Below are 19,604 nucleotides of genomic sequence, written 5' to 3' on the forward strand. Positions count from 1 at the left end.
CTCATTCAAAATTTCACATGCACATGACTTTGAGTACAAAATAAAAATAATAACAGTAACAGCCCCTTCAATGTATATACAATAAACTTAACTAGGACCATGGCGTTGTGAAGCAAGTTGCACAAGGTTAGTACTAGACAGCATCAAAATCCATCTGAACACTTATATTGTAGGTTATAACACGGAATCCTGCAAAATATTCAACTGCAGGAGAAGGCCAATCTGAAGCACTAAACTTTACATAAAATGTTAAACACTGCTTAAGTCCCCAGAATAGGTTACAATTAGAAGCTAAAAGGATCCTATTTGGTGTACAATGAATGTTAGAGGCAGAATGTGTAGAAGCAACCTAAAGTGACTGATAGGCTACTCTTTCTAGGGGAAGAATCTGCTTGATAGGTGGAGGAAGAGGAGGAAAAGGTAGGGGGTTTTTTTTGTCTGTTTGTTTTGTTTTTGTTTTGTTTTTAAGCTATCTGTTCCCTGTAAACTCAAAGGACTGCATGTAACACTTCCCCAGAAAGCAGGACTGCAACCAGCAGTTTTCAGATTAATAGCTACAACCAGTTATGGGGTCCCTGAATTCTCCCTTATCCTTCTGGGGCAGAAAGACTTAAACACTGAAAATATCCAAAGAAGTAACAAGCTTATAGAATCACAGAATCACTCAGGCTGGAAAAGACCTCAAAGACCATCAAGTCCAACCACAACCTAACCATACTACCTTAACAGCCCTCCTCTGAATCATGTCCCTGAGCACCACATCCAAACCCATCCAGGGATGGTGACTCAACCATCTCCCTGGGGAGCCTATTCCAGTGCTTAACAACCCTTTCTGGAAACAAGTTTTTCCTGATATCCAACCCAAACTTACCCTGGTGCAACTTGAGGCCATTTCCCCTTGTCCTGTCACCTGCCACCAGTGAGAAGTGACCAACCCCGGTCTCACTGTAAGCACTTTTCAGATATTGGAAGGGAGCAATAAGGTCTCCCCTCATCTTCCTTCTCCCCAGACTGAACATCCCCAGTTCCTTCAGTCTCTCCTCACAGGGCATACTCTCCAAGCCCTTCACAAGCATTGTTGCCCTTCTTTTTACCTGTCCAGCATCTCAGTGTCCCTTCTGTACTGAAGTGCCTAAAACTGAATATTTTTATATTTATGTTTGAAAAATACAAACGAGACAAAATACATACATTCAAAGAGGATCATAAAAAAAGCAGAAAAATATGATCAGAATAATTCCACTGGACTATAATTTATTCTATTAATTTTACAAATTCTGTGGAATACAAGCATCTGATGTGTTGAAGGCATTTCATACCTTTAGACTATTTTCTAAATAGACTTACTTTACTTATTATGAAGTAAATTACTACTGTAAAGTTGTGTGATCAACTAATCTTCACATCTGGAAAAACAAAGTACCTTCCTGAAGCAGATAAAACAACATTATGAAAATACACAGCTCTTTTTGAATAGAATATTCTATTTTTTTGGTTAAGAAAAATAAAAAGCATACCTTTTGTTCATTCAGCAGGTCAGTAATGGTTTGTGACATTTCATCCAAACTCTGTGCTGCTTTTACCAGGTTATGTAAAGCACGTACATGCTGGTGAAGAGGTTCAAAGTCACAAAGTATTGGAACCCTTAAAAACAACACAGGATATGTTTTTGGCACATTGTTACATCTAATATGCAAATGATTGATTTTTTTAATGTAGACATTCCAGCGAAACAAAGCTTCCCTCTAAATGAAGTTTATATTTTTTTCATTTCAAGTATTTAGCATAGAAAATCCACACAAGTACCTTTTATTTGTGCTTTAAATTAAGAACTTCAGAGCTCTTAAGAACCACATAATGATAAAAATAATGGGGAAGTACTGCATCAAGGTCTTTCCTTTTAAGACATACCAGAAGAGAACTGATGGTGATCAAATCTGTAACTGAAGCACCTATAATTGCAAATGGCTCAATTATTCTCCTCAGTTGGATCTTCTCCAATCCAGCTCCTACTTTGAAGCAGCAATTAATTCTATATTATTCTATTTAATTTAGGTTACCTATCACTGAAAAGACTGAACAACACATTGTGATCACATTGCTAGTGTTGAAAAGTTACAGGTTTCCTAAACTTTTGAAAAAGTAACATTTCATTTTTCTTGAGAGCTTGTAGTTCTAGAATATTTAATTTGTCTGGAATTGCTCCACTGAATTAATGAAACAGCAGTTCATTTAAACTAACAATACGACAAAAGCAGATAATGTTTCAGTGTATTTTGCATTCTTTAGTCAAAATATATGGCATGTGGTATGTAGTATTATTTTTATGGAATTAATATTTCAGCAACTAGGTAAACTTAGAACCTCAGAAACTTTTCACTGAAGCACTGTATGAAAATGGAGGCATAATTTTAATCCTGAAGCTCCGGGAATCAGCAGCGATAGAGAAGAATCCCACTGCTCATCCTCAGCTTGCTTGCTTGCCAATTGTTTTCTTTGGGATGTTCAATTAAAGCACTGAAGAGACCACTGCTATAAAATTTGTTCTGAAGCTCGATGTGTATAAATATGTGCAAAAGCTAGGCCTGCTCAAGTTACAAGTCCTCCACCTTTATCAACATTACCACCAAAAGCAAGTCTGAACCCAGAAGCCAAGGTGAACACAACATAATCCCACCTCTATTGCCATCAAGTGGAAAGCTGTGTCACTACATCAGTCACGAACAGCTTTGTTACTGAATATTCTCTAACAGCAGAAAAAAATTCTTACTAGACTCAGAAAGCTTCCTAGACAGTCATAAAATTCTCACAAATCCCAAAATCATGATGTCAATATCGGCAATATATAAAACCATAGTTTACATTTTATCTTTAGAATCCCTGAGAAGCAAGTCTAACATTGTAACAAGAGAAATTAGAAGGGTTTATCAGCAAAATCATGATTGATAGCAAATTCACTGTCAAGTAGGCTAAGCTCACTATACCTGTTGTTAATACCAGCAGACATAGCACCAGGAGGATCAGTAGGACTCCAGAATCAAAAATAATACCGATACAACATAAAGATGAAAAATGCAGAATTTCAACGCTGCATGCCAGTAACAGGTTTCAGGCTGATACTGTTGGCAAACCTAACAAATGACAACAGAGCATCTCCACGCGGACTTATCTTATTTTCTGTGGGATTTTGGCCTTAAAGCTGGAAAATGGAACTACAGCTCTAACAGAACAATAGTCCACACATATAGCATCTCATTGTGGTGATACAGAGAAAGATCTCTTCTGACATAGGATCTTACACACCATACTTGTTCTTGCCTATTTCTTGCTTGCTAACTTGCTTAACATTACTCTATCTTATTTCTACAGGTTTAAAATACATGAATTTGAAAGCTTATTATCCATCATAGCAATGCCCAACATTAATTACACCTTAGTAGAGAATACATAGGACATAGGTGCTCAGGTCATTTTAACTTGAGTACATGAAGCATACAAAGAACATACCTGTCAGCTAAAAGCATCACTTAAGAACGACACCAGTTTACATAATATCACTGTCTGTTCCTTACATAAAAGATATCAGAGAGGGAGAGGTCTGAATGAGGAGTGAGCAGGACAGAAAGGGAAGCCACTTCCATATCACAGAGAGGTTAAAAAGGTGATTTACCTGAGTAACGGCTGAACTTCTGAAGGACAAAAAGACTGCAAAAATTGCAAGTCACTTAATGAGATATCTGGAAGCTCACTGTCAAATCTGCGAGGTTTTCTTGTCTGTATCAAGAAGAAATTAATTCATACATTGTTGATGATGCTAACAAGATAACTAAAGGATTCAAAAGGAGTCTAATTCATAACAGATAAGTTAAACTATGATTTCTCTCATCAAAGACTTAATTCTCCTTTTAAACAAGCACATCTGGCCATGCCCTCACAACCCTAAAGAATAAATATATAAACTCAAATTTATTGTTACCCACAGCGCCTCTGGCAGCAGCACTTTCTCCCTATTATTAAGCTTACAAAAGTTATTAAACAGACCACTAATGTTAAGGGACAAGAGAGGACTTTGAAACTTAAGACTAACTTAATACACAAATACAGTCCAGTGTTTAAAATACTAAAAAAAAAAAAAAAAGTCAGCAATATTAGAATATTTTACTTTAATTAACTAATCTGTGAGAAATTAAATAGGCAATACTCAATTACAAACAAAAATTCTGTTCCACTCCTCCAGTAATCACAGGAAAAAAGGAAAACACTTGTTTTTACCAAATGATTAATTTTAGGTCTATATTATTCAGAATATTGGATTAAATAAACAATTATTCCTCCTGGCCTTTGTTTTCCGAGCATCAATAAAAAACAACTTTTAAAATCAGTTCTACAGATGACTCCTTAAAAAGAAAGAACAAACTGATACATACTTTCCCATCACAATACAAGTTGGTAAACAGTGTTAATATAGGTCCCTTTTAATAGCAAAAAGTACACTGTCTAGCTATCTCATCTGTCAGGGCAATGTGACAGGTATACAACATGAATTACGCCTCATTTAAATTACTAAGTGCTGTTCAGAAAAATGAAAGAAACAACAAAAAGATACTAAGTACATACACAAAAGGATGGAGGCCAGGAATCAAGTCCTCTGAACAAGCGATTCCTTAGAAAAGACTTCCCTGGGCAAAGAAAAAATGGTTATTTAAAAGGAATAAATGCAACGTACAAACAATGCCTCAACAAAAAACAACTGAGCTATTGTAGTTCAACAGTTGAACTAAATTTGGAGTTATACCAAACATACTTTTTCTCAACAAAAAGTGGTGACAGAACCTCATGTAAAATCCACCATAAAAGCAGAGGCTTGAATGGTGTAATGAATTCTATTTGCTTACTGTTCACCTTTTCAAAAGCCTCAGCTAATTCTTCTAAGTTGCTTCTTTGAAATCTTGCTAACTTTCTTTCCAAACATTTGATAACCTCTTACTCAATTCTCTTATTTAAAGAAAAAAACCTCTGGTCAAGTGTTCTAGACGTGCAACTTCAGCTTTTTATTCATTTTTTAAATGAATTACAGAGGATGCTGCACCAATGCTCAAATACTCAGTAATGATTTCAAAAGGATTCCTTCAAAGGAATCGTAAAGCTTGCAGAATACGTTCAAGCAGAAACTGCATTCAAGTGTAATAACATTTTTTCTTTCGGGAGCATTAAACTAATGAGAACATTCACAGTATTTTTGATAAAACTATATGGAAAAACATAATCATACACATATTTAAACTAAAACATAATGGAAGTATTTTATCAACTTCTGAAGAGAAATGTCATACTAAGCCACGGATCACAGAACAGGAAGTACTTACTGAACAGTTTACCAAAAGATTCTCTTTTTGCCCTTTCAGCTTCATATAGGTGTTTCCCATCATTTATTAAAGCACCTGCCCACTGTGAAATGGGAAATACATAGTTAGTTGTTAATTCATGCAGTGACACAAAGGTTTGAACCTGACATCTTGTTTACTTACCTCCCTGTAGTGTTTTATGAACATTTTTCTCCTCACAACCTCAACGACAGCTAAACAGTACATCTGAGGAACAGTACTGAGAGCCTCTACAACCTTGACCCTCTCTAAGAGTTCTGTCACAAGACGAAGCAATGCTTGCAGTTTCTCTCCATCTTGGTCAGCATGAAGCATTACAAAACAACACCACCTACAAAAGTAGGTTATACATTAGAAGATAACAACTTAGTCATCTCTTATGCATTTTAATTTCACTGAAATTAGCAGCATCTTTGGATCAAGTGAACAACTACATCATTTTACGTGGGACAACAGCATTCTATCTGGAAGTACCAAATAATTTAGAATTCACTAATTGTCTTCTCCATTAATTTCTCAATTAAGGAAGTCTCAAAAGTGCTCCATAATTAACACTTAGTAGAGTTAAGGTACTGTTTTTAATAAGTAAGTCTGAGCATACATAACTTCATAATAAACGATAATGAAGTTTTATCCAGAAGAACTTAAAAAGAAGCTGCTATGCCTAGAAGAGACTAGTCTGTTTATAAGTCTTAAAAATATTTACAGAAAAGCATTAGTAAGAAATATTGAATGTGTGGATACTGTCTAACAGATAAGATAGACTGCCATCTACTCATTCATTACAAATATCTCTAACATCTAAAGCCACTCTTAACATACAAATTCCTATATTGAAAATCTGAACATTTACTCCATGGCCAACACAATTTTCAATCAGTCAGCAAAATAATTAAATCATAGTTTAACTACTGAAACAGTGCTAAAATTGAGAGACCAAAGAGAAACATTATAGTGATTTTTTTTACACCAAAGAAGTCACTGTTAACTTTCTCACAGCAATGAGTAGCAAGAAAGAAGGAGAAGGCATTGCACGAATCCAACAAGCATCCAGTGGAAGCACAAAAATGAAGTATTTTCTCTATACCACTGTTATAATGCTCCTTGAAAAAGCCAGGAGCTTGTGAATTCAAAAAAGAATTAATGGAAGAAATCTCCACCAGCAATTAAATAAAAGTGAACTATTTCTGTAAGTAAATACTCTTAGACAAAAAGATTCCTTCTCACTAGATTCCCACTATGGTCATCTGCTACATACTGCTACTGAAGACAGACAAGCTAGAAGAATATTTGATTTGACCCAGAATACAATACTTTGCTTTTCTTTTTGAAAATCTTCAGTATTCCATAAAATCTATTTTTCTTGCATTCACTCTCCTTGCCACATTAGCTTTTTCCTCCCAAGAGGATGCCAGCCTTTTCCTCTAATAATTCACTAGTTTGGTGCATAGCTACATAAATACTTTAACATACAGGAAATTAAAATGATATTTACAGCAAGCTATCTTCTAGGTATTAACTCCCGTTACTTGTGAAAAATGGTGCCAAAAGAAAAAAGCCATCTTTTCAGTAAGTTAAAGGCTGCTGTATAGACAAACTCCTATTCTGATCCACCAATAAGTAATTCTTAGTAATAAAGACATAATAGGATCACAGAATGGCCAGGGTTGGAAGAGACCTCAAGGATCATGAATCTCCAAACCCCCTGCCACATGCAGGGCCACCAACCTCCCATTTAATACTAGACCAGGCTGCCCAGGGCCCCATTCAATCTGGCCTTAAACACATCTAGGGATGAGGCATCCACAACCTCTCTGCGCAGCCTGTTCCAGCACCTCACCACTCTCATAGTAAAGATCTTTGTCACTAGTGCACTGCTAATTTATTTTTTCCTGTATCTTGGAACTACCTCATCTATACAAACTGTAATCTTGCCATGAAGAAAAAATTCTCCTTGATAGATATCTAATCCAGTGTGCAAGTCTATGGTTCTGTGAATACTGCTATAGAGTCCAAATCCTGTCTCTCCATGCAGGAACACCCAAACCATACATGTGAGAGCACTGTCCAAACTCTCCTTGAATTCTGGCAGCCTGGGGCTGTGATCGACATCCCTGAGGAACCTGTTCTGTGTCCACAGCCCTCCATAGGAAACCCTGTTCCTAACCCCCTGCTGCCCCTCCCCTGACACAGCTCCATGCCATTCCCTCGGGCCCTGTCGCTGTCACAGAGAGCAGAGCTCAGGGCTGCCCTCCGCTCCCTGTGAGGAGCTGCAGCAGCCATGAGGGCTCCCCTTATCTCTCCTGCTCTGAACAAGGCATCTCACCCTCTTCTCATGTGCTTCGCCTTCCAGACCTTCCATTAATATTGCTTAATTATTAATTGCTGACACAAATAGAACTATTTAAACAAAATTATTATACTGTGTATGTTCCCTACACATTTGACATAACATTAAAATCTGAGTTGTTTAGTAGCTTGAAATAGTTTAGTAGTGTGAAAAACTTTATCTCTGAGCAATACATAATACTTACTGGCTGTGTCACACAGCAACGATGCTCACATGAAAAATACTATTTTTTTTTTTAAAGTTAATATAATTATTTTTCATTAACTGCTAGTAAATCAGAAACTAACAGCATGCCTTTCTTGCTTTGATATGATCATAAACTACTGACAAGTATTTTTCATATGCTTGCTACTGCCCTATGAAAACATTCATATAATTATCAGTTAAATTTTAAATAAGACATTGATAGTTTCTGAGGTTGATGGAGGAGGCAGGTTTGAGGATAATGTTTTACTGATATGAAGGTCATACAAACGCCTAAGAAATTTTTCTCCTAATATTTTATTTCACACTTAGAAATGATTTGATAAGCAAATGCAAGTTTCAAAGTTTATCCAACTTCTATTTTCTCTTTCATTTAGAAAAAGCTCTATGCATTAATGAAAATCTAACAAAATACTTTTAAAATCCTCAGTACAAATGGAATTCACAATATCAAGTTGAACAGTTGTAACTTACTTTAGTCTGACTTGTAGATTATTTGCAAGCTCCTGCTTGGCAGTGGTACATTTCTGTTTAATATCTAACAGCTTTCTGTGATTAGTTAACATAATCATCAACTGATTTGCATGACTCAAACACAAATCAGGTAGCACAGAAGGATCTTTCAAGTTCTCAGCTCTCTTCTGATTAGCCAAAAATCCCTGGAAAAGAAAAGACATATGTTAAAAAAGCTTTGTGACAACAAAAAGGCACTGAAGCGATCATCTTCTCTGTACGAATGAGTTTATTAAAACTTCCTGTAAATATTTGTGAGCTAACAGAATCATACATTGTGAAGTCACTGTCCAACATGCATTCTTTTCATTCTATAATCCAATTCAAATACATCTGATCTTACATTTTCTTCTCCAAATATTACTATCTCAACCTTATGAGACCTTAACTCAACAAACTGAATTCAGTGAAAGATTATACATTTAATGCAGCAGAAAGAAATAGATACCAATACTGAGGCAATGAACCATCAGTCTGACTTCAACAGCCAGCTTGGTAAATTCAAGCATACTGAAGACTTAGCGTTGCAACATGTTCAGCATTACTGCGGGCTAAATCATCTACCTTCTGAATATCAAAATTCTTCTACAAAACCTGCTTTCCTCTCTTTTTCCTATGAACACACATACAAACTCAAACATTATCTTCAGTTATTATCTCCTGGATTGATTAGCAGTACATCATAATTGTTACTACATTTTCAGCCACATAAATCCCACTTAACACAAATTACTGAATTTCTTTATGCATCATTGAATGTATAACCATAAGAACAGCAAAACAAATACACACAATGACAATTAAGGATGTCCAATATTGAAACATTAGAATAACCGACTTAAACTTGCCCTTAATCTTTTCAAAAAGTAAATATCTGGCATTAGCTCTCCCATATTCTATAGAACATACGTTTCAGAGAAAGTTTGAGTGTAATAATTACTGAAACTTTTTTTTAACCCAGAAGTACTCATTATGTGAATGAGAAATTCACCTTGGGTACCCATGATGCAAGCAAAGACAAAAGACCATTATAACCATCATTTAACCATTATAACCATCATTTTCTTTGGAACCTAGACAGCAACACAGATTCTCGGAAACAGTCATCCAGTTCCAGTTGTCCAGCTGACTAGAAAAGAATTATGATGTTGCAAACTGTATTGGTAATATGAGGACTACTCCAAAAGTAATGCCTCCTATTTTATTATGTTGGCCTACAATATCAGAGGCCAATGTTGCTAGTATAGCAGCAGGGGTTGAACCATGCAATTAATATCTGATTACACTTTGTTGCTGTGCAACAGATGGCAGCAGGGGGGCAGTCTGACAGAATGACATCTGACACAGAAATGCATATAAAGCAAAGGTGTGGAATTCAATTTCTTCATGCAGAAAAAAAGATGGTACCCATTTACACTCACTGACTCTTGCTGAACATTTACGGAGACCAAGCAGAGGATGTGAGCTAAAAAGCTGAAGGAGAAAGATCAGACAGCCAAGGCTGGGAAAAACCTATAATAAGGCAAAATGGTCTTCTAGGAAGTCCTATTCGCAGTGAGAAGGGCTAATAAGACTCAAATTTTCAACATTTGCTCTGAACTTTCCTTGTTTCGTGATCCAGTGGAAAACATGAAGACATAGGAGGGTGAGGAATAAACTTTACAGTAGACAGTAAGTACAGCCAGATGTTTATTTGTAACTAGGTGCTGAGCAGGGTAAGGAATTATCTGTTGTTCGTTGTACATATATGTTGTACAGGCAATCCATAAAAGGGGAAGGGGGGCAGAATAGGGAAGATGGACCACCTAACACATATCTAAATATGTTTTAGAATGCTGATTACAGAACATAACATATATAGACATACACAGAAGAGGCAGTAAAGTCAGGTACAACTTTACTCTTAGTGCCAAAAGACTATTTGTAAATTTGAAACTGCAGAAGATATTCTGTCCTGATGGAGTATGTTTTAAAGTACATTTTAAATTCAAATTCCTATTACATGCTAGTAGTCAAAAACACAAAATGACAAAAAAAAAATACGGAAAACAAATGTGGGAGAAAGCTAATATGCAAGTAATCAATTGTTCTCGCAAGTTCTTGCTTTTCTAGCCCTGAGAAGATGAAAGGGTTCATGATGTGACTGTCACAGGTAAACTAAGAAAGGTGCTGAGAAACAGGTATGATAATGCTTTTGTTTACTCAGTTACTACTTCAAAATTTAGACTTACTTGAAGACTTATTACTACAACATTTTAGACTTACTTGAAGCGAAATAGAACTACCCCAGAATCAAGAAAGTGATATGAAAAAAATCAATGTGTTGACTATGATTAACAGTTCTCATAGGATAACACTTCTATGAACCTAGTTCATGGAAGTGAATTTTGATGTAATCACGTTTTTAAAAGCTGCGCTACCAATAGCGAAAATTCGGAAAAAATACAACACAAAAATACATGCAAGAAAATGTAAAGGACAAGCTACTGAGTAGAATCAGATTGAAAGACTGAAGGAATTCCAAACTTTCTAGAAAAGTACTTTTGTAAGTAATGCCACCTACTGATCATAATTAAATATGTTTATGATACAAATTCCAGATTTCGTAGAAAATAAGTTTTGAATTGAACAAAATAGATTTCTCCAGTAAATGTTAGTGGTTCCTAACACTTAATCACCAAGTCATTTTTCATATGAAAGGGTGTTTAATGGTCAGTTCATTGAAAATCATATAAAAAAAAAGAAAAAAAAAAAAAAGAAAAAACAACCCTTAAGGCACATTCATGGATGAGCAAGTTACCTAAGCAGTGAAGCCTTCTAGCAGCACATGGACTGTTCTGTGAGCTAAGTTTGTTTTGAATTTCAGTAATAAAATTGAATTTGGAGTAGAAAGTCAACTCAAATGAAACACCAGCTTCTTCCAGCCTGGAAAAACAAGCCTGCAGCTTCCAATACACATACTGCCACTAGGATTACCATTTAGATGTTTCTAATCTTTGTTCCATAAAGTATATCAACTTGCTGTTCCCTTTATGAACAGAAATGGTTCACTGTTTAGAGGCATAACATAAAGTAATTTTTTTTTCCAGTACCACTAATATTAACAGCTTTAAAAAACACTCACGTCTTCATCCATATTTTTTGAATTAAACCCCTGCACTTAGCCCTTCTTTCTAGATTTCTATGCTGACCATCACTAGAATGAGTAACATGATACTAGCTCTGGTATCTTAAATGTGCTTGCTTTTTTCAAACAGTATCTAAACAACTGCATTAAATATTGTAGACCAAATAATAAGACCCTAAGAAATTAAAATCAATGACCTGTTAGCTGTTAGAACTGGTCTGAAAATGCTTCCTTTTCCAACATACATGAAGAGCATATATGAAAATGCTACCATGTAGCATACTTCATCAGTGGTTTAATCACAAGTATTCAACTCATTGAAGCTTCAGAAAAACAAATGACCTCCCATTCTATCTCACCATTCTGAGAAAAAAAACACCACCATATGTCATTTAAAAAAATGAATACACAGTTTAGAAAAGATTAGGCAAATTTAAAATCACAACTCTGGTAAAATTTCAAAAGTTACAAAATCAAAATACACAGAAGTATTTATAAATCTTTTCAAGGGACTCTTAGGCATCTCACTCAAGACAAATTGGTAAGCTTGAGACAGACTTCTCATTCAAGTGAAAACTGAAATCCAGCGAAGACCACAATCAATAACACTGGACAACCAAGTAGAGAGATGGAATACTATCTTTTCCATTATGTGAAATGTCCGTTGTATTTAGAAGCTGGCTACAACATAAGCACTTAAACAAGACTGAGATTTAACACAAACTTACTCCTAGACTCAGTCACTGAAATTACTGGAACACAGGCTCCACTGTTAAACAGTGCAGTGTTTCATTCAAAAGGGAAAGGGAGTCTGTTCATCTCTCAAGTTCTGATTTTCTAATTGTTTTGCTATTTCTAAGCCACAAGGATAACAATAAATCCCTCCACAAATGAAAACTGAAGGTCACAACTCCTTCTCTAACTACTGGCGTATAATAGTAGTGTCTCAACTTTTCAGTTAAAAAAAAAAAAAAAAAAAAAACACAGAAAAATACTTTAAAGTATTTTAAAAAAATACAAAAATCATACAGAAAATATCAGATTAAAAATTACCAATATCTAAATCTCTATTATGAATAATGAAAATCCTGCACAACAATCTGTAATTGTTTCATTATAATTTTTATCACCATGCATATATCAAAAGTTAACATCTTCCAGTGTCTCACACACACATATGTATACATTACCTGAGCAAGTTCTTTTTGTTCATTTACCAGTCTGCTGCAACTTGCTATCATTTGATCCAATGCATAGAGCCTATCCTCAAGGCCTTTAATAGCCTTCATGTTCTGATTATCTAGTTTGGCAATAGTTTGTCGACATTCTGCCAAAAAGGGCTGGATGATCCTTGGATCAAGCTGGAAAAACAAATAAATAAGTGCACTTGTTGTTCTGAAAGATAATGCTAAATAACTACATGAATTTTTATAACTTTATGATTTTTACCTTCACTATTATCTAGTTACCAATACTAATTTCACCAGGATTTTTGTTTGAATCAGACACCCTATGCCTACATCTTTCATTTGTTTCAGAAGCAGTAAGACTGGGTGGTATAGAATATCCCAAGTCACCACATCAATTTATTTGAAGTATTCTGACTATACTTAGCATACAAATAGCATACAAACATAGACTAGCATACAAATCCAGTTCTGGCAAGGAGAAGGGATGAGGAGTGGACAGGGGCAATTAAAACCATTGAACAGTTTACAGTGGAAAAGAATCCATACAGCCACAGTTAGAAAGAAAGATAAACATGACTCAGTGGGAAGTCTAATAGGAAGGGCAGAACAAAGAGTTGCAAGACCCACTGTTATTTCCCTACTGAGCAAATATTTTTGATAGCTTCATAGATAAGCAGACCAGTACTAGTAGCTGGAACACAAACTACAGAAAAAGCACATTTGTAACATTTTTACTGATATTTTTGTTAATAAAAACACATTTTGGAAAATTATTTCATCATATTCCTTTGTGATCCATTATCCATGGAAAAAAACTGGCTTGAGAAGCTACACAGAAGCTAGTAGGGGTAGCTTCTTCAAGTAGCTAGGGGTAATTCTTCAAGTACAGTAGGGGTAATTCTTCAAGTTTCACTACAGAAGTAGCGAAATAAAGACCTTATTACATGAGAATCTAATGGAAAGGAGGTCATCCTTTCTTCTGAGGTCATCCACACAGTCTTAAGCTTCTTGCATCAGCATGAAGTTTTTAACATCAACCCATACCACAAGAGCCCAGTAACTCTCAGAAAAGAGGTCACTTACATGGTATCAATATTAACATGACTACACTAAAATACTACCAGAGAAAATACAAAAGCCTGGTAATTCCAGAATTTTTCCAGAAGTAAGAAATAAATTTAATTTACAAAATCCCCAAAGTTTTCTCAAAACTTCTGAAGTTTCTTTTCATCATATTATGAATTTTGTTCTCTTCCAAGTATGAACTGCAGCTACCTGAACAGTTTCTTACTAGAGAGAAAAAAATACTGAAAACCATGTTTTCTTTTTTCCTTTCCTTTAAATCACCATAAAAAGCATGATTTATCCCATATAAAGGATATATTTCCTTTATAAAGAAAACCTGTTCCTTTTATTTCACCCTGTAATTTATTTCTCCCATCCATTCTTTTTTTTTTTTTTTCCATCTTTTACCTAATTGCATAGATAGCATTCTGCTCTACTTTCACTACTAAATAGATAATATTGTTCTCCTCATCTTTAAGTCTTCTCTCTTTCTACTTAAATTGTTTCTGTTAAGTGCTGTCATAACATCTGGTTAGCTCCTACTTACCCTCTGCTTTTATTGCAGCCTCTGTTTCCGCAATCAGAAGCATCACTGTTCAAATGCCTAGAGGCTAGAAGAATCACATACCTAACAGTGCTCTGCAACACACCAATTCTATCAAGACTGCTACTGTCAAAGATATAAGCTTCACACTCTGATGCCTTACATTTTAATAAAAATATTACTTGAAACTGAATTCAGGTCATCAATTATAATTACATGCCATTAGTACAGTTCATTTTTCAAAGAAGGGCAGGTAGAGAACAAGAAAAAGAATAGAATTACTGGTTTTATAGCCTTATTTCCTACTTCAAAGAGTCATTTCAAGTAGATGCTAAGAGAACAATTGTATTTCAGATATTTTGTAATTTTTTCTTTTCCTTCTCATCTAAATAGGCCAATTCTGTTTTTTAACTAATTCTAAATCAATGGCAAATAAAGACTGAATCCTTTGTGCTACCATCAAAAAACCATATTAATGCTTTCCTAAGGAAAACTAGGAACTGTCACATGACTTGGAAGCTTTCAGGTTCTTGTGAACCAAAACAGTTCAAGACTGAATCACCATTACTTGTTTCACACATAGTCTGAATATCCTGAACATCATTTCTTCCAATTCTAATTATACAAGAAAACAAAGGAGCAGGAGCAATCCCCTTCCCATTCCCTTCCCCCAAAAATAGCAACTTATATTATAGAACAATTGTAATAATTGAAACAAAGGGTTTCTAACTAGTCTTGGATAAGAAAAGCAAGGACAGTAAAGCACACAGTTGCAAGATAATCTCTTCTTTATATCTGGCACGTGACAGATAAAACTAGAAGCTGATCCAAATAACGCACAATAATGATTTTTTTGTTGTTGTTCATTTTTGTTACTTTAGTATCACTAATACAATTTATTTGAAGGACTGTTTAATGCCTCTCTCAAGACACTGATTTTTAAGAGATAGACCATTACTTTTAAAGTAGAACTCATCAAAATCAATGTGCAAAACCAATTACATGATAATGTTCCTTATAACAGGGGCTTAGACATAACTGAGAGAGTCTTCCAGACTTACCTTAAAAAGCAAATAAAGTGTCCAAGACAATAAAATTTATTTTCTTTTTTATAGCTATACTGAGTTGCAATAATATTATACACATGCAAACAAAGTTAAACTATTTAAGACATATAAGCCACAGTGAAAGGAACGAGCACGGAAAGATAGGAGGGAATTTCAAAGTAAAAGGTTACAATAATTAGAAGACATTTGGAAAGAATATGAGTAATTTTTTCTTCTTTTCCCCACAGAAATACAACATCTCATACTCTGCTCTTGTAAGCACATCTCTATTGACTGATGAATAATATATATGCATATAATACATATATATATATATATATACACATATATACGGTATTCAAACAAAATCACAATAAAGCACATGAATTTGACCTATATTTCAATAAATACTTAAGTATTTATTAGAATAATATTGAGTTTGGTCCATGAATATTTCACTGTAAGCATAAGAACACAATCAACTAAGATCTGAAGTTGCTTTTTTTAAAAGAAGCCACTGGCTTATCATAAAGAATGGCTACTTTTGGCCAAAAGCAAACAAAAAACATACTAAGATAACGAGCATTCATTGCAAAATAACAAATTTTCTTAAAGATCAAATTCCTAAAATTTAAGAACCCATTCAAAGTACTTCCTCCATCCTCACTCTTTTCTTGGTCTCCATCAGAAAGTTATTTGAGAAACAATAAACTACAGACAGCTGAATCACTTCAAAAGAACTGGCATTTGGAAAATAAACAAAAAAAAAAATCCACAGCAAATTCCCAATATAATTTGAGTGTAAACAAAATTATTAACTTACCCTGCTCATAGAATCAAAACATTTTCTGACCAGTGATTCAACATCATTAGGTCTGTCTTGAACATTTATCCAGTCTAATAAAGACACATTGAAGGAAGGCTGATCATCATCTTTCAGTTCTACTGATGTTTCATTGTCCTGGACAGCAGTATTTTGACCAGACTCCTTATCGTCTTTTACATTTTCAGGATTTGTGCCTTCTAAAGCTGAATGTTCAACTGACTTGCAAAATGATGCTAACATTGATTTATTGTTCACTTTAGATACATCAGAATAAAGCACCAGTTCAGAAGATTTCCCATGCTCAGTTTCTTCACTTTCCGCCACTCCATGCTCTGCTGATGAATCCAATCTTCCTAAACACTCCCTGTAACTATGTCTTGTTAGGCACTCCAGCAGTGGTATCTTGGCCATGACAGAGACAGCAGAACCCAAGCTTTTTTAAAAAGGGTGAAAACAAAAAGCCGTCAGTATCCAATTACAAAAACTGACACAAACCACTCACAATTAGTGTGTTACTTATATTCAAAACGAATTTGCTGACTATCCTTTCAAAGTACCACATTTAATATCAACTTCATAAGAAGTTGCAATTTCTACTCTCTTCCACTGCTGAACCTAATCTTCAGAGTACAATGCAATGACAAAAAAAACAAAACAAAACCCACAATATTTGACAAACAGACGCGTGCTCACATTTTAAACATGCACTTGAGACTCATGTTTGCATTCTGCATTGGTACGCACCAATGCTTACCAGCAAAGACGAGTGCCCTCTGGCTGAATACATCTGCAGAGTTTGAATAGTTTCTATATATTTGTTAAAAGCTATGGAGTTCATCTTTTTTTTTTTCCCCCCCCACTTAAAAAAGTAAACTGGATTTATATTTTATTTCTTTAAGTACCTGACATTCTATTAGGTGCATAACTCAGAGAAATATCATAATGCTATAATCATAATACTATAATGTCAAGAAAGATGTCAAATATTTTCCTTCAAGTAACACACAGAATTTGCAGAATTTAAGTATACATATATACACACACATTCAAAGTGTATATAACAAAATTTTGCATTAAAAATAGCTGCAAATTTGCAACATAAATCATCATTCTTAATGTATGTTTAAGTCCATTCAGAATTAATTCAGAAGTACAACTATGTAGTCAAAATATTGTTTAATGTCTAAACTATGTGTTAAATTATCTAGACGTTTCTAGTGCACATGTGGAAGGACTCCAGCTCTTAAACAGCTGTTCATTAATGAACATCATTTTCCCAATAACTCAGTAGTGATTTTAAGTACTGATGAAAGCAATGAAAAATGTCCATTAAAAATGACTAGTATACAACAGAAAGAATATTTTCAGAAACATAATCAACTATGTGCCTGATTAATTAGAACCAGCAAGAGATATACAACACACACAAAAAAGTAGCTTTGGAGACAGACTGGAGTTTAACAGCAAACCTACTGTGTAAGTTTCAACTTAATATCTTCTATGGACTGCAAATAGCTTGAATATACATTTTCAAACTTGAAAAGCAGCTTTTGATAAGAGTATGTACAGTCTTCCAAGTTGGCCATTATGGCAGCCCAGCCTTGATGTTGAAGATGTTCATCGTGTACCAGACCTTCACAAAATGAGCAAAGCTTCTTGGCAACTTCGTACATTTCCTGCCAAAAAAAAAAATTCCAAGAAAAAAAAAAATGCAAGTCACTCTACATAGATTTGTGATGTTTTATATTGCTATCATTGAAAAGTAAGAGGCCAAGAAAATATTAAGATAAAAAGTAATAAAATGTGACATGTAAGTTTCAACCAAGAACAACAAAACTTTCCTTACTCTTTAAGAAAAAAAGATTAAAAAAATCGGAAGATAGAGTAATTAATAATCATTTACTGAGAATTATTTTTCTTATGAAGAAGCAGATTAAAGTTGCAGTTGCAAAAAGAAAAAAAAACACACCATAACATCAAACCTCATGAAATTAAATGCTGCCAATATATGTTACTCAGTGCACGCATAATTCATAATTACATCTGTAGTAATCCAGAGTCAGTAAACAAGGTCGATTGAGGAGAAATCTACTAATGAGCCAAACAGAAACTCAGAACAAGACAAAGAATTGCAGCATCAGCCAGCAGAAGCACAGTGCATCAGATGCAGAGAGAGATGCTGATAAGTTAGGTAGTAATTCAACACAGTCCTTGATACAGCATATATTATATCCTCTTAAAAGTGCACTAATAGCAATGCTTTGTTGTGTTCAACTCTAGATTTCTAACTATTAGTAGAAAATCTATATAAAGTTTACTAAGAAAACAGATTGCCACCCACATCTGCTAGTGCTACTTCCCAAACACCAAATGAGAAAACAAAACAGATATCACAATAAATCCTTCAGCTCAACACTTCATCAACAACAGATATTGGAAATATTCTTCTCATCCTACCTTCCAAGAAAGGAAAGCCTACAACTTTATGCAGCTTGTTCATGTTGCTGAACTAAACTGAATGCACATTTTTCTTTTGCTTTAGTACATGTGAGAAACCATGCATGAAGAAACAAGTTACTTAAGTTCAGTGAAAAAGCAGTACTAAAACCCAAACCTATGACTCTATTACACAATGTTTGCTTATGAACACATAGTTAGCAGCACATATGCTTAACATACAGTATTTTCAAATCCAACAATAACACTTGTCTTCCCCAAACAAATAACAAAACAGCAGAGTTCTTTATCTGAATATTTCAGAATGTGAACAATACCTAATATGAAGCCTCTAAAAACAAATTTGAAAATCCAAGCCTTTTCTCCAGCAGCATCACAAGATTCCATTGTCCTTCAAATTACTGGTATCAGTAATCAGTGAGTGAACAACACATATACAACCATTTATACATGAAACTCCAAGGAAACCAAAATCTATTACAAATCTTTATTACTTCAGCAAGATGCTACGCCTTGTTTTCTGAACTGTTCACCTTCAGCACGTGTGACATGAAGTTTGAGAACATTTATTTTATTTGCAGCATAGCTCTCACTTCCTACGTCAAAAAAGTAGTAACACAACTTGAACAGCACCCAGATAGTCTGTAGATAATGACTTGTGGATGTCAATGCTGTATCTAGTCCCACTATACAATTTAAACACATACATGTAAACTAGTGATACTGAAAACTTGAAGAATTAAAATAAACCCTGAACAAATTTCTCAAATGCAATTTCTGCAGCAGATGAAAAAAAGAATATATTGTCTTAATTATCATATTGAGAACCAGAAAAATAGATTATTTTGCCAAAAGGTATACTTGAAGATATACCAAAAACAAGAAGCTGAAAACACAC

The 19,604-nt window shown here is 34.6% G+C and overlaps 1 protein-coding gene across 3 annotated transcripts in view; it reads right to left on the reverse strand.

Annotated features, from left to right (window-relative positions):
- RB1CC1 (RB1 inducible coiled-coil 1) overlaps positions 1 to 19,604 on the reverse strand; it is a 69,546-nt gene that overhangs the window by 24,707 nt on the left and 25,235 nt on the right. For all 3 annotated transcript variants that reach the window (XM_052703166.1, XM_052703165.1, XM_052703167.1), the window contains 9 exons: positions 17,723 to 17,925; positions 16,247 to 16,682; positions 12,769 to 12,939; positions 8,413 to 8,597; positions 5,529 to 5,715; positions 5,367 to 5,448; positions 4,618 to 4,679; positions 3,671 to 3,774; positions 1,518 to 1,644 (listed from right to left, as the gene is read on the reverse strand). In XM_052703166.1, the coding sequence (XP_052559126.1) occupies positions 1,518 to 1,644; positions 3,671 to 3,774; positions 4,618 to 4,679; positions 5,367 to 5,448; positions 5,529 to 5,715; positions 8,413 to 8,597; positions 12,769 to 12,939; positions 16,247 to 16,682; positions 17,723 to 17,925 (1,557 nt within the window). The remainder of the gene's footprint in view (positions 1 to 1,517; positions 1,645 to 3,670; positions 3,775 to 4,617; positions 4,680 to 5,366; positions 5,449 to 5,528; positions 5,716 to 8,412; positions 8,598 to 12,768; positions 12,940 to 16,246; positions 16,683 to 17,722; positions 17,926 to 19,604) is intronic.

This window comes from Tympanuchus pallidicinctus, unplaced genomic scaffold (genome assembly GCF_026119805.1).
Source record: "Tympanuchus pallidicinctus isolate F22 unplaced genomic scaffold, pur_lepc_1.0 scaffold5, whole genome shotgun sequence".
Classification (NCBI taxonomy): Eukaryota; Metazoa; Chordata; class Aves; order Galliformes; family Phasianidae; genus Tympanuchus; species Tympanuchus pallidicinctus.